Source organism: Plecotus auritus, assembly GCF_963455305.1.
Source record: "Plecotus auritus genome assembly, chromosome: X".
NCBI classification, from domain to species: Eukaryota; Metazoa; Chordata; class Mammalia; order Chiroptera; family Vespertilionidae; genus Plecotus; species Plecotus auritus.
The window spans coordinates 140,343,860-140,370,838 of record NC_137784.1 but is presented as its reverse complement, the minus strand read 5'-3'; the positions used below and the strand labels follow the sequence as shown (position 1 = coordinate 140,370,838).

General features: G+C 44.0%; 2 protein-coding genes across 2 annotated transcripts; one reads left to right on the top strand and one right to left on the bottom strand.

The window, feature by feature from the left end:
- On the top strand, nt 1–23,298 carry ZNF674 (zinc finger protein 674; the record flags this gene model as incomplete). The annotated part of the gene is made up of 7 exons (XM_080653220.1): nt 1–86; nt 2,022–2,110; nt 4,953–4,997; nt 9,550–9,676; nt 10,979–11,074; nt 16,636–16,682; nt 20,073–23,298. The coding sequence occupies 7 exons, from the start codon at nt 1–3 to the stop codon at nt 21,560–21,562; spliced, it is 1,980 nt and encodes a 659-aa protein (XP_080509346.1). The 3' UTR covers nt 21,563–23,298.
- On the bottom strand, nt 14,543–16,398 carry LOC308240403 (eukaryotic translation initiation factor 1-like; the record flags this gene model as incomplete). Its single annotated transcript, XM_080653354.1, has 2 exons — nt 14,543–14,891; nt 16,291–16,398. The coding sequence occupies 2 exons, from the start codon at nt 16,396–16,398 to the stop codon at nt 14,661–14,663; spliced, it is 339 nt and encodes a 112-aa protein (XP_080509480.1). The 3' UTR covers nt 14,543–14,660.
- Nucleotides 23,299–26,979: the final 3,681 nt, after the last annotated feature.

Sequence of the window (26,979 nt, the reverse complement as noted above, 5' to 3'; positions counted from 1 at the left end):
ATGTCGGTCATTGGGGGTGGGGGGAAAGGGAAACCGGGACGCACCGGTTGTGCGCTTGCGCCCGCGCTCCGACCCGGGGCTCCGGGGTAACTGGGTGGCGGAGCGGAAGTGCTCAGCTGACCCCGAGGGCGTGAGAGTCCGCTGCCTGTGGTTCTCTGCCCCAAGCTGTCAGTTCCTGCGAGCAAAGTAAGGGGAGGCGGACTTGGGGAAGCGCTTCATGGGGAGGGTCCGGGGGGTCATGGGGTGGGGTGTCCAGCGACAGAGCAGGGATGCGATGTGTGTTGTGGGGCGGACTGCGGAGTTCAGTTAGTGATTGAGGGATTCATTGAATGCCTCGTAAATGCCCTATGAGTAGGTACTACGATTATCTTGGTTTTATAGAGCGAAAGGAAGAACAGAAAAGCTTGGAAACCTGTCCATAGTTACACAGCTAGTAAACTGGGGAAGCGTTTCCTTTTTTCCTTTTTTTTTTTTTTTTTTTTTGTCCGTCTAGCTCAGTGGTGGGCAAACTCATTAGTCAACAGAGCCAACTATCAACAGTACAACGATTGAATTCTTTTGAGAGCCAAATTTTTAAACATAAACTTCTTCTAACGCCACTTCTTCAAAATAGACTCGCCCGGGCCGTGGTATTTTGTGGAAGAGCCACACTCAAGGGGCCAAAGAGCCGCATGTGGCTCGCGAGCTGCAGTTTGCCAACCAGGGGTCTAGCTGGCACTATGCCTTTCTAATGTACCTAAACGTATTTATCAAGTTTGTTGCTCTCTGTCTCCTCTGCTAGAACATTGCTCCACAATTTCAGGGAACTCGGATGTGTATCTCCAATAGGAAGAAAGTAGAACAGGCACATAGCAGGCACTCACTTTTTTTAATTAAATGAAGAAAAGTGGCAGAGCACACAGTTTGGTTCCAGAGCTCAGACGCTTCTGAAGTAACGCATAGCTCCTGGGCCACCTACAATTGAGCTCTTACTAAATGTTAACACTTAAAACTAGAATGAGGCACTGTGCCTCCTGGTGTCCAGTAAAACACAGGCTTTCCTTGTGGACGAAAAGGGGCCACAGCCAGCCGTGGGCAAACTACGGCCTGTGGGCCGGATCCGGCCCGTTCGGCTGTTCTATCCGGCCCACGGAGCCGAAAGAGCGGAGGGTTCTCTTGCTCTCCCCTCCGCTCCTTTACTTTGAATTTATATTAGTTCACACAAACACTCCATCCATGCTTTTGTTCCGGCCCTCCGGTCCAGTTTAAGAACCCATTGTGGCCCTCGAGTCAAAAAGTTTGCTCACCCCTGGTTAACCTGACTAGCTTAGGGAAGGCCTGCGTGGTGGCCTGGCAAACTCAGAGACCTAAAGTCACCACAAAAGATGGTCTGACATGAAAACGTTTTAAATGAGAAAGCAGCTGTGGTGGGCAGTCATGTCCTAGACTGGTATCTTTCCTGACACAGATCAACGTGGATCTTAACTGAGCCTATTGTGGTTTTTTCATCTAGATAACACACCTGTGGAATGTCAGGTAACTTGTAACTTCCCTTTTCCCAGACCCCTCAGGGCACAACCAATGCATCAGGGCACCAGGGCAGAGACCACAAATTCCCTCATTCTCATTGTTATCTTATTAATTATTGACTATAACTGTCCTGCACCCGCCTATGTAAAGGAAGTATGTGTCTATCATTTTACTTTTTATCCAATCCCAGAGGTTTCCCCGCTCTGCTTTCTCCCACCTCCCTCATCTATCACCAATGGATTTAATGTAACCCACTTACTAGTACATCTCCTCCTTTGGTTGTGATGTATAAAACAAGGTGAAAAACTGCCATTCTCCAGAGCATTAGCTCAGTACTTTGAGATTCTGCTTCCTGGCATTTGTCGACAGTTTGACTCAAATAAACTCACAAAAATTCTTTACAGATTTTGAATGTTTCTTACGTTAACATCTTCAACTTGACTCCATCATGAAAGTTGCTAGTTGCATTTCTTAGGTGGTCACTGTCTTTCCAGAGTCGGGGTGCATAACTGAAACCACTGCTCATCAACTTCAGACTCCAGCTTATCTGCCCTGGGCTTCTTTAGTCTACGGAAGACTCAGTCTGAAGCCCCAGAAAGAGGTAAGTTTCCCAAATCAGAAACAAATATCTGCTGCTAAAGTGATTGTGCCATGCCAGCTCAGCCAAGGGTTCGGCAAGCCTGAGGGAGGGCGGTGAAGGATGAAGAAAAGACAGACAGAGAATAAGCTGGGTCTAGGTGGATCTCCTGTGCCTGGCTGAGACCACAGAACAGATCCAGACGGCAAGCTGAGCCTTTACTTTATAGCCAGAGGTAAACAAGGTAGTGGTCACCATAGTTACAGTGTTCTTGTGAGTTTCACTTGTTTTGGCAGCACTTGCTGCACCTCCCACAGCCCATTAGCTACCCAGGAAGGATCTAGGGAGTGTCATAAGGTCAAGCTTAATTATGCTAAGAAGGCTGTGCCCTCTAAGCTGGGACTTGTTTGTGGCTTTGCCAACAGGTCAGTCCAAGGCTTAACCCTATAGCTGCTCCCTACAAGTGATGGTCCCAGATAAAATGTGTTTATCTTTGAACCCTTCAGTCCTTCTTCCTTAGGAACCAGAGAGTTTGTGTGACAGGAATTGGAGGAGAAGTCCCAGCCCAGACCCCAGACCTACATGCTCAGAGCAGAGAGAGGAAGCTCACAGGACAGCAGGTCCTAGAAGAGCTGGACCCACAGTGGCCTCTGCCCCTCCCTCCCGCTGAGGGAGCATGGCTGGTATGCTGACTCAACCTCCACCCATACTGAAGGACTAGTGACAGTGGGCACTTGGACCACTATTGGAGAGATGAAAGTTACAGACGATGGAGGGGCACTGCCAGGAGGGAGGTGCCTTGGTGTAGTGCCTGCAAGGTCAGGATCAAGCTGGGAAGGATCGCTAGCAGCCTTCCAAGGCTTTCTCCTCTCCCAACACACCTGTGTGCACAGTGTTATGCTCCCCTCTTTTGCCATTGGCTACTTCTGGATTTGAGTCAGTTCTGTGAGATGAATGTCCTACCTGCTTCTAGCAGAAGTACTGAATCTCTACCCTGTCCAAAGTGCACAATAGGTTTTTTTAAATATGTTTTTAGTTTCGTTTGTTTTTTTAATTTGTGGAACTTCGGAGTCCTTGCTAGGTATGCTGTCATCCAGTTCTGCTGCCTTCTTTTTTTTAAAATATATTTTATTGATTTTTTACAGAGAGGAAGGGAGAGGGATAGAGAGTTAGAAACATCGATGAGAGAGAAACATCGATCAGCTGCCTGCTGCACACCCCCTACTGGGGATGTGCCCGCAACCAAGGTACATGCCCTTGATTGGAATTGAACGATGCTCTATCCACTGAGCCAAACCCGTTAGGACCAGTTCTGCTGCCTTCTGTTGATGCTACTGTAACTGGGCCTGAGAGCATGACTTATTAAGCTACAAGTGCTAAAGCCTGTTGTCTCAATGCTGCCACGCGGTTTGTAATAATGTTATTCTGCACAAAAGCTCCTTGCTGAAACTTTCTTTGCAAAACTGCCCAACAAGGAAGAGCATGGTAACCAAATCGAAATCATGAGAAAGGGGGAAGGGATGGTGGGGTGAGCCAATGAAGGGCAAAGGGCGCAGGAGACAAAGTCAGTGGTTTCCAGCTCCATTGGAACTGACCAGTGCTGGGCTCCTCTCCTCCCAGCCCTCTCAGCCCTTGTTTGTCTCTTTTCCTCCAAACCACAGCAAGACATCCCTGTCCTCCAGACTTTGCTCAAGGTCTGTCACCTATAGGGCTCGGTTGATAATCAGGGATTTGTGATAATTTTTAATTGTTGACTAGTAATTAATATCCACTGTCAAAACTGAGAAATGCAAATAAACAAAAGAGGAAAGGTGAAATCACCATTCAAAGGTAACTGTCAACATTTTAATAAATGCTCTTCCAGACTGCTCTTCCTTAGTACACACGTACTGCTTAACAAATGGGATCACACTGCAGTTGCTTTTTGTAACCTGATTTTAAACATGTTTAGAAATGAAAACAGGATTCCACACCATTTAATACCACACCATGTGGTATTACTATTTGTATTTCTTACTTTATATATATATTTTTTTTCTTGATTTCAGAGAGGAAGGGAGAGAGAAAGATAGAAACATCAATGATGAGAGAGAATCATTGATCAGCTGCCTCCTGCAAGCCCCCCACTGGGGATCAAGCCCACAACCTGGGCATGTGCCCTTGACCAGAATTGAACCTGGGACCCCTCTATCCATTGAGCCAAACCGGCCAGGGCTGTATTTCTTACTTTTTTAAAAAAATATATATTTTATTGATTTTTTACAGAGAGGAAGGGAGAGGGATAGAGAGCTAGAAACACCGATGAGAGAGAACCATCGATCAGCTGCCTCCTGCACACCTCCCACTGGGGATGTGCCCGCAACCAAGGTACATGCCCTTGACCGGAATCGAACCCAGGACCCTTCAGTCCGCAGGCCGACGCTCTATCCACTGAGCCAAACCGGCTTCGGCTGTATTTCTTACTTTTTAATGGAATCCCCTTTGCTGCAGGTTTAGTTGAGTCCAAATTTTTGAATGGTGGAAACAACTACATTAACATCCTTGCAGCTTTGCGCTCTTTGTATCTGCTTTTCTTTATGATAAATTTCCAGGAATAGAATTATTGAGAGAAAGGAGGTACCGGGTTATTAATAGCTTCTGAGTAGTTGTTTTTAAACACAAGTTATACATCTGTCCAGGAAATGGGGAAAATTCCATGTGCAAAACCCACAAGTGCTTAGCAACATCTCAAGGGAATAGACTGGTGCTACCAGGCCATGTTTCCAGATTATTCTACCCAGGGTACAGGGTGATTATTATTAGGTTGATGATTATGGTCTCATGGCTGTTTGCACTGACCTTGACCTTCCTAATTCTGCCTTTGTAGATCTCCATCCTTTGTCCAGAGCAGAACAGAATGGCCATGTCCCAGGTGAGTGCCTCGTTTCTCCCCTACTTTGTTTCCAGTGAGCTTCAGGCAGCTTTGGGGAATCTATCATGTAACCTTGAAAAATCTGTTAATCCCCTCTGCTCTGGCCATTTTCTCTTGTTCAACCTGTTGTGCACCTCAGGTTTCTCCAATCCTTGCCCTCCCCCAAAAAAGAATAAGAAAAGATAAAAGACAAAGACTTTCCACATCTTATTTCTCTGAGAAATTCACCTCGTCTTTCTTCTCTTCCTTCTCAGAGAAGATTGTTTAAATACAGAGAATCATCTGGCTTCTTCCATTTCTTCACTTCCAGTTCACTTGCTTTTTCATTATGTTGAAAATAATGAAAGTAAATCTATGCTTGATGTTTTAATATGTATGAAAAATAGTAGGCAAAACAGTCCCATTTCTTCTCCCCAAGTACCACGTTCTTCCACAAGATGCCCACTGTTAACAGTTTGGTGATAACATGATGTGAATGCATTTACATCCGTTAAATTAACTAAAAACAGATACATACGTAATATCATACATGATTTTGCACCAATGCCATCCAGCTCCCATACCCATCTTGCTTTTCCCACCTGATTATATATTCTGGGTGGTGTTCCTCATCCTATATAATAAAAGGTTAATATGCAAATTGTCCCCTCGACCAGGAGTTTGACCAGGGGGTCCAACCTCCCGTATCCTTTCCCCGCAGCCGGCCCAGCCCAATTGGCCCAATCAGGGCAGGCCAGCTGGACCCTACCCATGCACAAATTCATGCACCAGGCCTCTAGTCAATACATAAATATTATTTTAGTTCCTATTTCGTAGTATGGATGTATCATTTAACTTTTTCGCTATTCATGGATACTTAGGGTTTTAATTTTCTTCTTCTATTATAAACAGTGCCTCTTGAACAACTTTCTAGGTATCTATCCAGTAGTGCAGATATTTATGGAGAATACACCTGGAAGTTGGAATTTTAAATCAAAGGTATTCACAATTAATCTAAGATTAATTGCTACTTTCACAAAATTTTAAAGGCCAGGTCATTTCTATGTTCAGCTTTTCCAGGCTCTTGAAAGATGAAAAGGAATTCAATTCATTTTATGAAGCCACTTAACCTTACATTTGAAGAAGATACTACGATGTAAATCATAGACCATTTTTACGTAAGAATATGCATACTAAAATTCTAAAAACATATTCTAAATAGACGGTTAATGCATTGAATTGAGCATTTTTAAAAGTAATTTGTACATATGATAAAAATTCAAACAAAAGCTTTAACAAAAGTGAAAAAGAATTCTTCCTGTCCCGTCTTCCCTCATCTCCTTCATTTTTATACATTCTTCTAGATATCAGGTATGCACATCTAGCTATCTTGAAATAAGAATATTTTTCTTTTTATTTTCTTTTTCACATATTACAGCACATTCTGGTCCTTTTCATGATCATTTTCACTTCACTGTATTTGGTCAGCCCCAGGTTTTCTCAAATTGGCACTCTTGACATTTTAGGCCAGATAATGCTATGTTGTAGGGGGCTTGAGTATGCATTGGAAGATATTCAGCAACATCGCTGACCTCTACCCTCTTGATGTCAGCACCCCCACCCCACATGGCAACGAAAAATTTTTACAGACATTGCCAACTATTTCCTGGAGGACAAAATCACCCAGGGTTGTACCCCATTTACGAAGTGGCTGATTGATATCCCACTGGCTGGAAATACCATTATATATTTACCTTCTGTGATGTACATTTAGGATGTTTTGATGCCATAAACAACATAGCAATACATATCCATGTACATTTCAGTTTGTATCCATATCTGACCTGGAAGATAACTTTCTAGAAGTGAGAATTCTAGGTCAAAGGCTGTGAATCTTAAATTTTGACAGTTTAGGGCTTCTAAGCCAGGTGGCCCCCTGTCTTTTCTACTGAGGTCATGGTCCCTAGCAACTGAGCTATCATTTGGGAGGAGTGAGAGGAGAGAGTGAACGGCCCTGAGAACGCCTGCTTCTTGTTTCATCCTTCCGCAGAGCTAAGTAAAACTGATGCCATGTAATGCCTATTGGAGCCTTATGGGTGCAAAATGTTTCCTTGAATTCAAGACCACCAAGTGTTGGTGTGACAGTATAGAATCCAAAGTGTAAATAAATGGGTTATTGGTCTCTGACAGGAATCTGGCCACTTAGAAAAGTGAGTGTTTGTTTGGTGGTGACAAGCCAAACATAGACCTTCCTTTTTTTTTTACCTCAATCTGCTGACCAGGCCAGACACAGACCCTCTGGCTTCCTGTTTTATTTTGTTTTGTTTTTTATGATTGACTAGCTAAGATTAGAACTGTTGGTCGTTGTAAAGGAAAAACCCATTGAGTCCCTTCTGTATAAGGGAAAACCCAGTTCTTCCCCACCATGTCTTTCTTTCCTGTATTTCTCATTTTTGTGTCTCTTTCACTGTTCACACAGAACACTTCCCTTCTGCCACTTCTGGTCACCAAACGTGTGGAGGTTTTTCCCCAAAGCAAGCACTTCTCTGTCACTGGGTATCCTACAATCTAACTCAATTTTAACCCTAACTACCTGGAGAAAGCATCACATCCCACAAGTTAAGGGCTCAGTCCCACAAACTGCCCACCACACCTGTGTTTCTGACCAAGCAGCTATAGAACCCAGAGGTTCCAGTGACTCCCCATCTTGGTTAATTTGCTAGAGTAGCTCACAGAACTCAGGGAAACATAGGGTATGATAAAGGGTACAGATGAGCTGCCAGAAGAAGAGCTACATAGGGGGAGGCCTGGGAGGGTTCTGAGTGCAGAAGCTTCTGTCCTCACGGAGTTGGGGGGGTGGTGTCACCCTCCCTGTATGTGGGTATGTCCACCCACCTGGAAGATCCCTGAATCCCTTACTATAGGAATTCCTTCAAGGCTTTCCCTCATACATACAATCAATTATTAACACCATTTCCAGCCCTGGTCCTTTTTCTGGAGGATGGTGGTTAGGGCTGAAAATTCCAAGCTTCTAATCATGGCTTGTCTTTCTAGTGACCAGCCCCCGATTCAGGAGTCAATCAAAAGTCAACTCTTTAGAACAGAAGGCGTTCCTAGTGATTTTATCATTTAGGAAATTATAAGGGTTTTTAGGAGCTCTGTGCCAGAAACCAGGGAGCAGATACCAAATATACACTGAGTGGCCAGATTATTATGATTTCTGAATGCATAATAATCTGGCCACTCAGTATATATCCTATATAATAAAGGGCTAATATGCAAATTGTCCCCTCGACCAGGAGTTCGACCAGCAGGCAGGCCGGCCAACCACCCATGTCCCCTCCCCCGGCCAGGCTGGCCAGACCCCTCTAAAATTATATATATATATATATATATATATATATACACACATATACATATATATATATATATATATATATATATATATATATATATATATATTATATAGGATGAGGAACACCATACACACACACACACACACACTGAGTGGCCAGATTATTATGCATACAGAGATCACAATAATCTGGCCACTCAATGTATATTTTCTATTATCTCACAGTCATGATTAAGTAGCTGCATTTAGAACTGTTCTAGTTCTGGGGTCTCTGTGAAGTCTTCTGTGTCAGCCCCAAGGAGAATTTACATCTTCTTCTCCTCTGTTCATAGTCTTTTCTGTCACTGTCCTCTGAGGGCTGACAACCCTCCTTCCCTCTCACTTTCCCTCCCTCCCTCTCATATATGAGTTTCTAAGTGTTGTTCTTTTACCTCTGCTATACTGAAGCTCCTTCCATTCAGGAGGTGTTTGTTTTTATTAATCTTTACATCCTTGGAACTTAACTGCGTGGTCACTATTCAATAAATATGGGTTGAAAGAATGAATTTCCAGGGTAAGATATTTCTGACACTTGATCTGTTTTTTCATAAAGCTTAAAATAATTTTGTTACATAAACACTTTATATCCTATACTATGTCAAACTGTGGACAGTGAACAGCATAAGGACAATTATATAGAGGAAGGCAATGCGGTGTCCTGTATTAAAATGAAGGTGTGGAGACCTGGCCAGTGAGCTCAGTGGTTAGAGCATCAGCCTGTGCACCAAAGGGTCACAGGTTTGATTCCCAATGAAGGACAGGCACCTGGGTTGCAGATTCGCTCACGGCCCTGGGTTGGGGTGCAGGTGGGAGGCAACCAACCGATGTGTCTCTCACATCAATGTCTCTGTCTCTCTCTCTCTTTCTCTCTCTTCCCCCTCTCTCCCTCCATCCCTTCCACTCTCTCAGAAAAGCAATGGAAAAAAGTATCCTCTGGTGAGGATTAACCAAAAAAAAATGTGGGTGTGGAAACCAGACCACATGGGTTTTAATCCCTAATTCCTAGGTGTGTGACCTTGGGTGAGTAACTTTACACTGTGTGTGCCTCACTATCTTCATCTGTCAGGGTTCTGGGTGGGGGCAAGGATGGAAATACTTAGGATAGGCACAGAGTAGGCAGTTGATATAAATCATATATATCCAGTCCCCCGAGCGCTAAAGAAAAATGTGCTGTTGTAGGAATCATTGACCTTCAGAGACGTGTTTGTGGACTTCACCTTGGAGGAGTGGCAGCAACTGGACTTTTCTCAGAAGAACCTCTACAGGGATGTCATGCTGGAGAACTACGGCCACCTGGTCTCTGTGGGTGAGAGACTGCTCCATGGTGTGGCTAGATTATCCCTACTCATGTCTCCCTCTCTCGGCTGCTGCATGCTCAGGGGTGTCTGAAGCCCTGAATTAGTTCAGGCCTAAGGCTCACTGTCAAGAATTCATAATCCTGTTTGCACCCTGCACAGTATGTTTGTGCTCTCGCTTTCTATGTGCATGTTCTGCATGAGGGGAAAATAGCTGTGCTCATGGGACAGTCACCAAGGCCAGACCATCTTCACTCTGCAAGGATGGGCCTCAGTTCTAGACTGCCTCCAGCATCCTATCTAATAAAAGAGTAATATGCAAATTGATGGTACCTCCACTACACCCACAAGACACACCCACAAGGAGCGAGTATGCAAATTAACCCAACCAAGATGGCTGCGGCAACAGAGAGAACAGGAGGCTTGGGTTTCCCTGGCAATGGAGGAAGCCAAGCTTTCCGCCTGCCTTGGCCTCCGCTTAAGGCTACAAAGTTTCAATTATAGAAGATAAATAAATCCCAACAAAAATGGCTACTGCCTCGGAGCGAGCAGGAGGCTTGGCTCCGCTCAAGGCTACAAAGTTTCAATTATAGAAGATAAATAAATTTCAGGTATCCTCTTGGGTCGCCAGGGGGCGTGGCTGGCCTGCAAACCACCACAGGCCCCTTGCCCAGGCCACCCCACGCCCCAAGGGAACCCCCACCCTGATCCAGGACATCCTTCAGGGCAAACCAGCTGGCCCCCACCCGTGCACCAGGCCTCTATCCTATCTAATAAAAGAGTAATATGCAAATTGGCCACCACTCCAACACACAAGATGGCTGCCCCCATGTGGTCAAAGATGGCTGCCCCCGTGTGGACACAAGATGGCCGCCACAAGATGGCCTGCAGGGGAGGGAAGTTGGAAGGGACCAGGCCTGCAAGGGAGGGCAGTTGGGGGCGATCAAGCCAGCAGGGGAGGGCAGTTGGAAGGGACCAGGCCTGCAAGGGAGGGCAGTTAGGGGTGACCAGGCCTGCAGGGGAGGGTAGTTGGGGGCAAACAGGCTGGCAGGGGAGCAGTTAAGCATCAATCAGGCTGGCAGGGGAGTGGTTAGGGGGTGATCAGGCTGGCAGGCAGAAGCGGTTAGGGGCAATCAGGCGAGCAGTTGGGAGCCAGCAGTCCTGGATTGTGATAGGGATGTCCGACTGCCCTCAAGGGGTCCCAGATTGGAGAGGGTGCAGGCTGGGCTGAGGGACACTACACCCCTGTGCACGAATTTCGTGCACTGGGCCTCTAGTTAATAATGAAGTCCTGTGTCATTTCACCACCACAGGATACCTGGTGAATACACCAGATGTGATCTTCAGGTTCGGACAAGGAGAAGAGGCCAGGAAGGAAGATGGAGAACCCATAATACAGAGCTGTCCAGGTGAGCTTGTGCCAGCCAGTCAGGACAGGGCAAGGAGAACACAGTAGAGAAGTGAGAGCCTGGCCTTGGGTATGCCCTTGAGCTCTTCTCAGAGCCCCAGCCTTAAGGACAGGACTCAGGTTGAAATGAGTTGCTGTGATATCCACAGGATACCCCCCATACACTGGTTGCCTAGTGAGAAGTGCCAAGCCTTTTCTTCTCCATCTTTTCTGGAACCTTCAGGACTTTTCCCCTCTTGGGCATTTATATTTTTATCAGAATAGAAGTAGATGCAGGTGTGATGTTTCCTCTTTATTTGCTATATGATGGGCCCTTTGAGTCTGAAACTTGGAGTCTTGTCTTCAACCTCAGGGAAATGATCCTACCTGGTTTAATAGAATCAGTGTGGACAAAAAGCTTTGCTAATGAACTTCAACTCTACCAGACTAGGTACCCACTTGTCTTTGCCTGCCCTCACGGTGAATAGGGTCAACATTCACACAGGTCTCTGTTTTCTCTTCTTATTTCCTCTCAGACTCTTCCAAAACTGACTTGTGACAGCTTGTTTTCATATTCCTCCTCTTATAGGTACTTCCTTCCCACTCAACTCTTTTGTCTTTTGTATTATCTGTTTATTCAAAAAAGAAATAAAAACTGGAGAGGACATTACTTCATGGTGGCAAGCTTCAGTGAGTCATACCTCAGTCCTGGACAGAGCTGCTTTTTTTTCTTTATCTGTTTGTTTTTGCTCTGCACCCCTAATGGGGATTCAGGCACTCTTCAGATGCTAGTTTTCCTCTTTCTCCCCCACTCACAGTGGCCACTCAGTGTCCCTATTCCAAATAAGTCTGTCTAGAATGCTGCTACTATTCAGTGTGGTTCATGGACTGGCAACATGGTCAAGACCTGGGCTCTAAGAAGAAATGCACCTCAGATTGACTGAATCTGAATTTGCTGTTAAAATTAGTGTCAGAACTCCAGCTATAGTCAGATGCTGACCCAGCTGATCCCAAGTGACTCCCGGGTGCCTTTCCCAGAGCCCATGCCTACTGGGCAGAGGCATCCTCTCTCTCAGAACCTTCCTGTGCAGGCGTGCACCCACCACTCTGTAGCTTCTCCCAGGGACATTTTGGGCTACAATTTTCTCTTTATTGCTCAGTCATTGCCATATCTACTACCTTGTAGAGATTCACCAGGAGTTCCGGTCTATTGATGGCATGCCTTTTCCTACTTCCAATGTTCCCAGGGATTGTAATGACTGTGAGTTCATTCTTATTTCAGTGGTTTCCTGGAAGGAGAAAAAGCAAACTAGAGGCACAGTCCAGCCTTGGAGTTCTGATTCCCTTATATAAAAAGTATACAATATTGCCCTGGCTGGTATAGCTCAGTTGGTTAAGCATCATCCTGTGCACCAAAAGGTCACCAGTTCTATTCCTGGTCAGGGCACATACCCAGGTTTTGGGTTCGATTCCAGGTCCAGGGGCATATGCGAGGACACGGATCAAAGTTTCTCTCTAAAATCAATGAAAACATTTTTTAAAAAGTATCCTTCCTTCCTATATAATAAAAGCCTAATATGAAAATCAACTGAACAGCAGAACAACTGGTGGAAGGACCGGTCGCTATGACATGCACTGATCACCAGGGAGCAGACGCTCAATGCAGGAGCTTCCCCCAGCCCGCAGGCCCCAGGCCAGCCAAGGCGGGTGCAAGTGGGCCCCCCTCGATTGCCCTGCATCACCCTGCAGAGGGAGGCGACCTGTGGCAGTGGTGGGGGGCAGGGCCGGCGAGTGGGCAGCGCCAGGCCAGCCAAGGTGGGTGCCAGTGGGGGCCCCCCAATTGCCCCTCTGATCGCCCCACAGATTGGCCCTGATTGCCAGCCAGATTTAGGGACCCTACCCGTGAATGAATTTCATGCACTAGGCCTCTAGTAAGATATTAAAAGTAGTGGGGACTCATATTATGTAGGAGTTCTGAACAGTATGTTATTCAGAGTAATCCTAGTGCGTTTCTAGTCACACTTCCAAGTGCAGCCTCTTCTCAGGGTTTCTGTTTTTAATTCTTGGGAGTTTTTAGTTTTGCCACCCTTCTGTGAAAGATAAGGATTTAGCTCAATTACACATTGGCCTTCTGCTCCCCAGCTCCTTCACAATTTTTTTTAAAAAAGTATTTTTAGTTTCTTTAATTTGCTGGTTCTGTATGTTGGATAATTTTGGATCCTATCGTAGATACTGGTGATTGTTTTGTTGTTTTTAATATTCATTTATCATGTAATAAACCTGGTTAGATTCAGACCATCTGAGGGTGTTGATTACAGTCAGTTCAGTTTTCAAAGCCTTCACTGGGCTCCTTTGGATCTGTGTTGTGTATGCACCTTTCAAGAGTTAATGTAAGACTTGAGTGATGGTTTAAGTCTTTGTACAATTTTCAAAGTCTTCACTGTCCTGCTTTAGGTCTGTCTCACGCACGTGTTACTCAGGTGTTGGTCTCAGACTTGAGCTGTGGTTTAAATCTTAGTTTAGTTCAGTTCTGTATGAAGCTTTGCTTTCCTTGCATGCACAGCTCTTGGATGAGCTCATGTCTTATGGAGATTCATATGCCAAAGTTTTGTGAGAAAAACCTGAGGAATGTACGGTGCTTTTCCACTTTCTGGTTCACCTTCAAGTCTCTCTGCTTTTGTTTACTTGTTAGAATCCTCAAGTAGTTGCTTTACATATTTTGTCCAAAGCTTTTGGTTGAAATAATCAATAGACATACTTCATTGTGGCCAGACATAGAAACTTCAATTTAATTAATTCTAGGTTTTATCTTATCTCTGTCCTTTTGCTAGTTTGAATTTAATTTTCTCTTTTCCTAGTTTTATAAGCTTATATTATTAATTTGATAGCTTCTTTTTCTAATATAAACATTGCGAATGCAATGAAAGTCTTTAAGAACTGATCTAGCTGTTTTAACACCTTTATTGTATAATTGACAAGAAATTGCACATATTTAAAGTGTACAATTTGATAAGTTTTGACATGTACACACCCATGAATCTATCACCACAACCAAGATAATGAAGTCATAGATGAGTTGGAAGTATTCCTGCATTTCTTCAGTTCTTCAGAAGAATTTGTGTAAAATTGGTATTAGTTTTTACTTAAATGTTTGATAGAATTCTCTAGTGAAGGCATCAGGGATTGGAGTTTTCTTTGTGGGAAGGTATTAAACTACAATTTCAATTTCTTTAATAGATATTGGGTTATTCAGATTATTCCTGAATTAATTTGGTAATTTGTATCTTTCAAGGAATTTGTTCATTTCACCTAAATTGTCACATTTATTGGCATATAGTTGTTCATAATATTCCCTTATTATCCTTTTTATTTTTGAGGATCAGTGGTAATCTCATTTTAGTTTTTTGGGTTTTTTTTTTTTCTTTTTAGACAGCATGGCTCTTTCCAGTTTATTGCATGAAGGAGTTACACTAGTCCAGGTTAAAAGCAGACCCCACATGGTTACATTATACAAGCTGTGAGGTTTTTAAACTTGTGACAAGGGACAGAAGGGAAATTCTACTCATTGCAAAGAAATCCTCACTTAAGCCTCTGTGAGCCAAAAGCACTTAAAACCCATGAACCTTCAGCTGGTCGTCCTTAGCCAGTCCAATCTCGACGAGGAACTGGCATATGTTCTTGCACTGGTCACCCTGCAGCTGAATTACTTCTCCATATTCTGGATGCTCAATTACAGTACCATTGCAGGCACATTTCTTCTTAAAGGCCTTCACTAGTTTCTTTTTATTGTAATCATCAGCGATCCCTTGGACCGTAGTAAGGGTCTTCCTGCCATTTCTCTATTGAATTTTTATCCTATCTAATAAAGAGGGAATATGCTAATTGACCATCACTCCATCACAAAGATGGCTGCACCCACAGCTGAGGCCAAGTTCCCATAAGGATCCTTAACGAGCAATCAGCCGGGACCTGAGGCTATGCCCTCCCCGGCCCCTGTGGGGCTTGATAGGGGACCTCAAGATGTGCTTCCCATACTGGTGCTGGGATAGGGGACCTCAAGCTGCTCCCCCCGCCTGGCAGGGCTTGACAGGGGACTTCAGGCTGCGCCCCCCACCCCGGCACCAGGCTGGGGGACCTCAGACCACACCTCCCGCCCAGCGGGGCTTGACAGGGGACCTCAGGCCGCACCTCCTGCCTTGGCACCAGGCTGGGGGACCTCAGGCCACGCCTCCCACCCAGCGTGGCTTGACGGGGACCTCAGGCCTCACCCCCTGCCCTGGCGCCAGGCCAGGGGACCTCAGGCCACGTCCCCCGTCCCGGCGCCAGGCCAGGGGACCTGGGGCCATGCCCCCCACCCTGCAGGGCTTGATGGGGGACCTCAAGTTTCCCATCCTGGTGCTGGGCTAGGGGACCTCAGGCTGCTCCCCCCGCCGCAGCGCCAGGCAGGGGGACCTCAGGCTGTGCCCCCCACCAAGTGGGGCTTGACAGGGGACTTCAGGCCATGCCCCCCACCCCGGCACCAGGCCGGGGGACCTCAGGCCACACACCCCTGCCTGGCGGGGCTTGACAGGGGACCTCAGGCCATGCTCCCCACCCAGCAAGGCTTGACGGGGTCCTCAAGGTACACCCCCAGTGCTGGGTTGAGGGAATTCAGGCCACAGCCCCCACCCAGTAGGGCTTGACGGAGGACCTGAGGCTGCATTCCCCTGCTGGTGGGGCTTGACGGGGGACCTGAGGCTGTACCCCCCTCCTGGTGCTGGGCCAGGGGACCTGAGGCTGCACCCCCCTGCCTGACGGGGCTTGATGGGGGACCTCAGGCCATGCCCCCCACCCAGCAGGGCTTGACAGGGGACCTCAAGGCATGCCCCCCACCCCAGTCTGGGCTGGGGGACCTCAGGCCACACCCCCCATCCTGGCGCCAGGCCAGGGGACCTGAGGCTACGTCCCCTGGCCAGCAGGGCTTGACAAGGGTGGGACTGGCCAGGTCTGGATCTAGCCCAGTGGCAGGGGGGGCGGCCGGGTCTGGGTCTCATGCAATTTTGAGGCACATGTGGGTGGGCGGGGACTTGACTCTGGGTCCCGTGGTGTCCCCCAGACTCTGACAGGAGGAAGGTTTTTATATACATTTTACTAATTTTCTTTCATCTGTGACACTTCTATTACAGAGAAAGGGCAAATAGCAATATTAAATTATTTTCTCTAATTAATCCCGTTTTAATGTGCACAAATTTTATGCACCGGGCCACTAGTACGGATATAATCCTCAGTGCCAGCAGGAAGCAGATCATCACCCTTACTTGCATCAGCAAAGGGTTCGAAAGAGTGGAGGTTCTGGATAGCGGACATACGATATGATTCCTTTTCCTCGGTGGATATGGCCTGCAGAAGGCTGTGGCGGGAGAAGGCGGGCAGGGGGGACAAAGCGTCGGGAAGCAAGGGTGGCTCAAGGGGGAGGTTGCTGAGTTCTTGGCGGCTCAGTCACTGGGGCCTCATTTTAGTTTTTAAAAAGTCTAATTGCGTGTAGTAGTGAAAACTATGAACTTCATTTAAAGGGAAATCTTTCCCCCTTTTCCCCCTCTTGAGTCCTGCTCCCCTCATTCCCTCCCTGGACAAACAATATCAAGAATATGGTGAGTATCCTTCTAATCCTTGTTTTTATACTTTTACTACATATCTGTCATTAATATAACATTCTTCTTATAAATGTACCAGATTAGTGTTCTCAAACAATGGAAGTCTTTCTACAACTTGCTTTCTGTATTCAGTGTTGCAATTTGAGCTTTACCTATGCTGATATGTTACATTTAGTTCATTCATTTTAACTCTTGTATAGCATGCCAATGTCTGAGTATTGCAGTTCATTAATCCATACCTCTATTGGTGAGCATTTGGTTGTTTCTAATACTTTGTTGCCATTCTTGTACATGTATCCCGACTCACATTTGCAGAATTTGTCTATGGTGTCACTACAAGTGGAATGCCTAGTAGGGTATGTACATTTTCAATATCACTAGGTGTATTATCTCTTTTCTCTTATAAATAAGTTCAATTTGCCTTGTGTGCTTAAGAGTTTTGCATCTATGTAAATGACATTTCTTTATAATATGCTCATATTCTGACCTTATTTGCTTTTGGCATTAAGTTCATTCTGTTTTGTATAATATTAAGCATTGCTTTACTATAATTTTATTTTCAACATTTCTCTCTCATTTTGTTCCAATTGTCTTTTGAAAGCAAAGAGCTGATGTTTAAAAATACAATTTAATATGGTTAGCTTTTAGTTAATATTTATTTATTGTACTATTACTATATTTGTATTCCTTACTTGTTTGTATTTTCTATATATATCCTGCTTTTTCTTTACCTCTTTTTTTCTGCTTTTGCTGTATTTTCTTTACTTCCCTTTACCCCTTTGGCCATCTTCCTCCTGAATATTTCAAGTACCAAGCATTATTCTTAGCCATGCTGTGGCAAATTCTGTCTTTTCTTGTCCAAAAATGTCTATATTTGTCATCTTTCTTTGAAATAATTTATCTAGGAGTAGAGTTATAAAATGATAGCTTCTCTCAGGACTTTGAAAATATTCTTTAATCTTTTGGCTTTTTTTTTTTACCTAGATAGGGGGTCCCCAAGATCACTACCAGATTCAGATGAGAAGGACTCATGGGAATCAGCATATAGTTGTATTTATAGCTAATATTTATTACAATGATGAAGTGAGCATATATAATTAGATCATAAGGGGAAAAACACTAATAGATTCTGGAGGAATTCATGTATAGTATCCCTTATGCTTTCTCTCTCCCATGAAAGGTCACACAGGGAACACTTCTCCTAGTAGTGAAAATTCAGCAACCTATGTGACTATTAGAGGCTTACCACCCTCAGATTTTGTTGGAGGCTGGTCAGATACACAAACTTGGCCTAGCACGTACCAAAATGCCAGACTCCCAGAAGGAAAGGAAATGTTCAGCATAAATCACAGTGTTTGTATGAGCAGCCTTATCTCTTAGGGAATGGTGGGGACATTCCTGAACTCCAAATTCCCAGATGTCAGCCAAGGGCCAACCTACCAAGAAGGCTTATCATTTCTCTATTTCTCTTAACATGTTTCTATTTTGTTATCTCTTTATGCTACATTTTTTGTGTTATTTCTCAAGCTCTGTCATCTAATTTATTAAATCTGTCTTTATCTGTGACTGGTTCAACCTCTCTAGTTTAACAACACCTATATATTCTTTTATATTTATATTTGTTTTCCCCAAAATTTCCTATTTTTCACCCATAGTCCAATTCTTACCTGATTTTTTTGTATACTTAAAATGTATTTATTTTAAAATCCATATGGCTCTATTAGTTATATTTCTAGGAATGTGGGAGTATCCTATCTAATAAAAGAGTAATATGCAGATTGACCATCACTCCAACACACAAGATGGCTGCCCCCATGTGGTCAAAGATGGCTGCCCCCATGTGGACACAAGATGGCCGCCACAAGATGGCCAGCAGGGGAGGGCAGTTGGGAGGGACCAGACCTGCAAGGGAGGGAAGTTGGGGGTGACCGGGCCTGCAGGGAAGGGCAGTTGGGGGAGACCCAGGCCTGCAGGGGAGAGCAGTTGGGTGGGACTAGGCCTGCAGGGGAGGGCAGTTAGGGGTGACCAGGCCTGCAGGGGAGGGCAGTTAGGGGCAAACAGGCTGGCAGGGGAACAGTTAGGCATCAATCAGGTTGGCAGGGGAGAGGTTAGGGGGTGATCAGGTTGGCAGGCAGAAGCGGTTAGGGGCAATCAGGAAAGCAGGCAGGCAAGCAGTTGGGAGCCAGCAGCCCTGGATTGTGACAGGGATGTCCGACTGCCCGTTTAGGCCGGGATCAGGCCTAAATGGGCAGTCGGACATCCCTCGAGGGGTCCTAGATTGGAGAGGGTATAGGCTGGGCTGAGGGACACCCTCCCCCCCCCCCCCGTGCACAAATTTCATGCACTGGGCCTCTAGTCTTTAAATGTATCTGCTAATTCTCTCTCACAATGATTCATTTCCTTGTGAGGTTTTTAATTGCTTACTGTGAGCTCTTCAGTGAGAATTGGTTTTCCATAGATGGTCTGTGAGTCCTAAACTATAAAAACATAACAATGTACCTTTTGGAAAGTTTGCCATTGCTAGGAACTTACTAATAACAAGACCAATTTTCAGGATTTTCAGATTGTTGTTGTTGTACTACACTGATAATCACTTGAATTGGATTACAGAACTAGGTTTTTTGTTTCTTATACACTAGAGGCCTGGTGCATGAATTTCGTGCACCAGTGGGGGGCCCCTCAGCCCGGCCTGCACACTCTCACAGTCTGGGACCCCTTGCTCTTTACTGCCTGCTTGCTCGCTGATCCTTACTGCCAACGCTGCTACACTCACCAGCGGTGAGCCTGGCTTTTGACTGAGCGGCACTCCCCCTGTGGGAGCGCACTACCACCAGGGGGCAGCTCCTGCATTGAGCATCTGCCCCCTGGTGGTCAGTGAGCATCATAATGACCAGTCTGGTCGTTCTGTCGAAAGGGTTGCTTAGGCTTTTATTATATAGATAATATTCTTATTTTCAATTTCCTTGACCAGTGGGAGTCCTTCTAGTTCCTGTTAAACAAACATGGAAACACCTTGTGATTCCAGCTTTAAGTGCAAATTACATTCCTGAACATTTGTGCTCTGTGGTCTGGAGTCCCCTGCAAATCCTCAAGCTTCAGTTTCTGTTCATCCCTTGGCTTTAAATTCCCGCTTCACTTCTCATATGTAATAAGTTTATTTTCTTGATTTTGAGCTTGACTGTGTTTTAAATTATTTTTGTTAAATATGGGACAGCATTTCTTTGCCTTTTCATTTGGTAGTGGTGGAGGAGCATAAGGAGGGTCTATCCACATCAGCTCAAATCTATTGATAGAAATTCTCAGTGGGATGTTTATGAATTAATTTTATCCCAGAACATTGTAGTAGGAGCATTTACAAGTTTGATGATTTATTGCATTTCTTCCTAGAATTCTGGCAAGTTGATGACCAGAAGGATAATCACAAGGAAAGCCAAGATAAATCTCTGTGGCAAGCTACATTTATACACCAGGAAACACTGAAGGATATGAGTGACGAAGAAATAAGAACATGCAGAAAAAATATTTATCCCAGCACAGAATTTGTTTCTATAAGACAAAGACTCCTTAAACATTATTCATGGGAAAGATGTTCAAAACATAATTTTAACTTTCTTAGTCAAAATAGAAGCTATGGAAAAAAGAAAGATGATGAATATCAGGCATATTGGAAATTATGCTTCCATTCTAATCTTGATAAAGTTCAACCTGGAGAGAAAATCTTTGAACCTAAACACCGTGGAAAAGCCTTCCACCATAAGCAAGCCCTTAAAAGTCAGAGAATTCAAACTGGGGAGAAACCCTATGAATGTTCTGACTGTGGAAAAGCATTTATCCAGAAAGGAAACCTTGCTGTACATCAGAGAATTCACACTGGAGAGAAACCTTATGAATGCTGTGAATGTGCAAAAGCTTTCAGCCAGAAGTCAACCCTCATTGCACACCAGAGAACTCATACAGGGGAGAAGCCCTATGAATGCAATGAATGTGGGAAAACATTTATCCAGAAGTCAACTCTAATTAAACATCAGCGAACTCATACAGGAGAGAAACCGTTTGTATGTGGTGAATGTGCAAAAACTTTCAAGAGTTCATATCACCTTATTAGATATGAAAAAACACACATTAGGCAAGCATTTTATGAAGGTATCAAATTTGGTAAGTCAAGCCTTATGCATCAAAGGACTCAGACGGGTGAGAAATCTGAATACAATAAACACAGGAAAACCTTTTATGAGAAACCCACCCCCATTAAACATCAGAAAATGCATACAAAAGAGAAAACTTATGAGTGCAACGAATGTGGAAAAAGCTTCAGGGGAAAGTCAGACCTCTCTGTTCATCAGAGAATTCATACAGGAGAAAAACCCTATGAATGTAGCATATGTGGGAAGACTTTCAGTGGAAAATCACACCTCTCTGTCCATCATAGAACTCATACAGGAGAGAGACCTCATGAATGCAGAAGATGTGGGAAAGCTTTTGGTGAGAAATCAACCCTTATTGTACATCAAAGAACTCATACAGGAGAAAAACCCTATAAATGCAATGAATGTGGGAAAGCCTTCAGTGAAAAGTCACCACTGATTAAACACCAGAGAATTCATACAGGAGAGAGACCCTATGAATGCAGTGACTGTGGGAAAGCCTTTAGTAGGAAGTCTACTCTCATTAAACATCACAGAATTCATACAGGGGAAAAACCCTATGAGTGTAGCGAATGTGGGAAAGCTTTCTGTGTGAAATCAACTCTCATTGTACATTATAGAACTCATACAGGAGAGAAACCCTATGAATGCAAAGGATGTGGCAAAGCCTTCAGTGGGAAGTCAACTCTCATTAAACATCAGAGAAGTCATTCAGGAGATAAAACCTCTTAATATACTTAAAAGTGGGGTTACATCAGTAGCAGTTATACTCCATTGTATATCATTTCATCCTCGGAAGTAACTCTTAAAAGTCAGAAATTCTTCATATAGTATTTAATGTTCATTTAACTTAATAAAATGTACAAAAGTATAATTGCAGAAGCATATAATAAATGTGATCAATTTTTTACCCAGAATTCTTATGCATGCATGGCAAATTTTATATCAAAGAATTCAAAAGTGGCAAAACTGTGTCTTGGTGTTGGAAAGCCTTTGGAGAGAATTGAAATGCCATAGCTTATCAGAGAATTTATGCTGTGGAAAAACTACAAATTTAATGAATTTATAAAATTGTTAGAAATTATGAGAGAAATATGTCCCAAACATTGTGGAAAAGGTGCAGAGGCTGCAAATAAGCACTCATTAGTAACACTAAGATATATTCATTGTGGAATAGAGTATGACATTTTTAAAAGAACAGTACAATAAAGCATAAAATATTAATCCTAGCTAGGGCAAACTCCCAGTGTATTTCTTAAATAGAGTGAGAAAGGATGAGTCAGCATGATCCATGAGAGGAGCTCAAACAGAAGTTCTTCCACATATTTATCAGCATATTCAGTGCAGAATTGCAAACACAGAAAAGACATATAGTAAGCTTTGAACAACTTGCTTAGGAACAGTGCTTACAACATAATATTTTGTCTTTTAAGAAAGATTAATCATTTTATGGTTACAGTAGAGGCCCAATGCACGAAATTCACGCAAGAGTAGGTCTTCCTTCCCCCGGCTGCCGGCACCGGCTTCCCTCTGGCATCTGGGACCCAGGTTTCCCTCCAGCCACCAGCAGGCACCCGGTACCCAGGCTTCCCTCGCAGCCCTGGCTTTGTCCAGAAGGTTGTCCGGAAGGATGTCCGGTCTAATAAGCATATTATGCTTTTATTATTATAGATTTTATGCCTCATTTTATGAGGCAATTAAAGATTTTTAATTTTTAGTGTATCTACCATCACAGCAATATTATTTAAAATACCAAAAAAATTGAATATTCAATGATGGGCAATTGATTGAAGCTATATCAAAAAGGTGGAATAATATGCACCAATTAAGAATTATCCTGTTTGGGGGAAATGTTCATGATAATCTGTTAAGTGAAAAAATAGATTATAAAACAATATACCGCATGACTTATATTGAAAAGAAATACATAAAGGATGTATATTCACCATTTATATAAGTGATTCTGGGTGGTAGAAATATAGTGGTTTCATTATAAGTAAAATTATATGCACATATATAAGTAAACATTTGTATTATATTAAAATATATTTTAGGGCTGTGTGTATATGTGTCTAGGTAGACACAAAGAACAAAAACCTAGGAAGGAAATACTCCAAATTATTAATTATCATTTGGGCATTGAGATTATTGATGATTTTTAAATGTAGTCTCCAGAAAGTACCAATTGTTTAATCTTGTATATACTTAATTCTGTTTTCCATTTATTTTCTCATTCAGCTTTGCCTTTGATAAATGACATCATTCTCTTAAAAATGACCTAATTTTCATATGTGCGTGTGTGTGTGTGCGCTGGCATGCGTGTATTGCCTATTCATTCTCCATGTGATTGAGTGTACGGTTTTGAGTATGTACTTTGCATCTTGAGAATATGTTTCCTGTTATTTTAATATCTGGAATGTTATTTTCTTGATAAAAATAAAAACATCTCCCTAGTTCTTTAGTTTGTAACCACCAAATCCTGTGACATAATTTATCAGCTAACAAATTTTACAGGTCAAGAGAGAGATGAATGGTCAAAAGTACCACAAAGTAATGAGAAAACTGACTTCTGACATCCAATAGAAAGATAGAAAGCTCATTAACCATGATATTTGTGAATGCTCATATTCCCCTCTTTTCCTTGTCCTATTGTCAGCAATTTTATCAGGTACACCCCAGGTGACCCCAATAATTTATGCCCTATATAATGCTCTCTCCTTGAGTATGGGCAGAACTGAGACTTGCTCCTAGCCAATAGATTATGGCAAAGGTGATGGGATGTGGCTCCATTTTACCAGACTAGAGAGAATTTTTCCTTGCTGTCCTGATGAAGAAAGCAGCCATGTTGACAAAAATCCATGTGGCAAGGAACTGCAGCTGATTTCTAGGATCCAAGGAAACCCTGAAACCCTGAGCTAAGACAGTGGGACTTTAGTGGCAAGACTATTGAGACAAGAGAAGTGAAGAAAAATAAGACCAATGGATTGAGCTACTTTTTCCCACAAGGAGCTCACTGGTTGGTAAACGGCATGAGACAGATTCAGAGATGCACAGCAGCGAAGTGCCTGAATACTAAGAGCTTTCAGCAGAATTATGTGCCAAGGAGATCAAACTTAAAGTTCAGATCCCACCAGTGATGATAGGTCCTGGTACAAACCATGGACTTTCAATTGGATCTTCTTTTAAAAATATATATATTGTTGAAAGAATTACATATGTCCCCCTTTTTGCCCCATTGACCCATTCTAGCCCGTCCCCTACCCCCTGCCCCAGACCTTCACCACACTATTGTCTGTGTCCATGGTTATGCATATATACATATAAGTTCTTTGGTTGATCTCTTCCCACCCACCCCCACACTCCCTCTGAGATTCGATTGAATCTTCTGAAGAACTTTACCTAGGAATTAGTGGGAATAAATCTTTAAAATATTGATACCCTACCTTGAATTAGCTCATTAGCTGAGTTAAGGTAATTTTCCCCTACTATAATTGCCTGTCAGAAACTACAAGTCATCTAGAGCACCTACAATTTCTCATGCAGAGTTGTATTAAAAAATTACCAGGCACAGAATTAAAACTAAGGAAAAAGTAGACAAGAGAAGCAGACCCACAGGTAATTCAGGCATGGAAGTTAAAAGTCATGACCTTTAGGCCTGTCCAGTGTGGCTCAGTGGTTGAGTGTCTCTCTATGAACAAGGAGGTCACAGTTTAATTCCCTGTCAGGGCACATGCTCAGGTTGCGAGTTTGATCCCCAGTAGGGGACATGCAGGAGACAGCTGATCAGTGATTCTCTCTCATCATTTATGTTTCTATCCCTCTCTCCCTCTCTCTCTCTGAAATCAATTAAAAAAAACATTTAAAACATACAAATATATTTTTTAAAAATAGTCATGGTCTTTAAAATAACTGAATAATATGAACAAGAAAAGTTATAAAATGAGGAAATTCATAAGAAAGCAAATTATTTCCAATAATTAATTACTTTTTTGCTTCGCTTTTTATTTCCCTGGGGTTTCAAGTTGCCTCCTTTGTTTGTTTGTTTTTCCAGGGTTTCAAACATGCCATCTAATCTATGGAATTCTCCTTCTCTCTGGTATTAGAATTCAGGATAGTTATTAACTTTTAGGGGGAGGATCTGAAAGAGTAAAAGGAGGACCCTCAAATAGGGTCAATAGCAAGCTAGAAACTTTGTCCAAAGAATATCTATAGAAGGTGGTATTGTTATGCTCCAAAATCCTCATGGAATGAATACTGTGACCCACAGACAGGGACTTTCCAAAGGCTCCCTTCCTGTCACTCTACAATCCATAAAAAATATTTAAAAATACATTCTGTTAATGCCTGTCTTTTAATTGGATAGTTTAAATCATTTATGTCTAAAGTGATCAGTGATGAGGAAGGACTTTTTCTGTCATTTACTATTTGTTTTCTCTACAATTTGTGTTCCTCAGTCCCTTCATTACTGCCGTCTTTTGTATTTCATTGATTGCTTTCCCTTTTAGTGTGCTGTTTTGATTACTTCCTCATTTCCTTTTCTGTTTATTTTTTTTAAATATGTCTTTATTGATTTTAGAAAGGAAGGGAGAGTGAGAGAAACATCCATTGGTTGCCTCCTATACATTCCCCAAAAGGGATCGAACCCACAACCTAGATATGTGCCCTAACCCGGAATCAAACCCACAACGCTTTCCAAAAATATATATTTTTATTGATTTCAGAGAGGAAGGGAGAGGGAGAGAGAGATAGAAACATCAATGATGAGAATCATTCATCGGCTGCCTCCTGCATGCCTCCTACTGGGTATCCAGCCCACAACCCAGGCATGTGGCCTTAACCGGAATCAAACCCAGGACCCTTCAGTCCGCAGGCTGACACACTATCCACTGAGCCAACCTGGCTAGGGCAAACCTGCAACCTTTTGATGTAGGGGCGACACACTCCAACCAACTTAGCCACCCAGCCAGGTTGGTATACCATCCTATCTAATAAAAGTGTAATATGCAAATTAACCATCACTCCGCTATACCCACAAGCCATGCCCACCAGCCATGCCTACCAGCCAATCAGGAGCGAGTATGCAAATTAACGCAACCAAGATGGCTGCGGCCACGGAGAGAGCAGGAGGGAGGCTTGGGTTTCCCCAGCAATGGAGGAAGCCAAGCTTTCCGCACACCCTGGCCGGCCCAGGCCTCCACTTAAGGCTACAAAGTTTCAATGATAGAAGATACATAAATCCCAACAGAAATGGCTGCAGCCACGGAGTGAGCAGAAGGCTTGGCTCTGCTCCAGGCTACAAAGTTTCAATTGTAGAAGATAAATAAATCCCAGATACCAGGGCCTCCGCTTGAGTCACCAGGGGGCATGGCCGGCCTGCAAACCACCACAGGCCCCTCACCCAGGCCCCCCCAGGCCCCAAGGGAACCCCCACCCTGATCCGGGACACCCTTCAGGGCAAACCAGCCGGCCCCCACCCACTCACCAGGCCTCTATCCTATCTAATAAAAGAGTAATATGCAGATTGACCATCACTCCAACACACAAGATGGCTGCCCCCATGTGGACACAAGATGGCTACCACAAGATGGCCAGCAGGGGAGGGCAGTTGGGAGGGACCAGGCCTGCAGGGGAGGGCAGTTAGGGGTGACCAGGCCAGCAGGGGAGGGCAGTTGGGAGGGACCAGGCCTGCAAGGGAGGGCAGTTGGGGGTGATCAAGCCTGCAGGGGAGGGCAGTTAGGGGTGACCAGGCCAGCAGGGGAGGGCAGTTGGGAGGGACCAGGCCTGCAAGGGAGGGCAGTTGGGGGCAAACAGGCTGGCAGGGGAGCAGTTAGACATCAATCAGGCTGGCAGGGGAGTGGTTAGGGGGTGATCAGGCTGGCAGGCAGAAGCAGTTAGGGGCAATCAGGAAGGCAGGCAGGCGAGCAGTTGGGAGCCAGCAGTCCTGGATTGCGAGAGGGCTGTCCGACTGCCCTCGAGGGGTCCCAGATTGGAGAGGGTGCAGGCTGGGCTGAGGGACACACACCCCCTGCACGAATTTCATGCACTGGCCTCTAGTTGGATTTTTATTTCCCTGAGGGATAATGGTGTTGAACATCTTTTCATGTGCTTATTGGACATTTCTATATCTTCTTCTCATAAATGTCTATTCA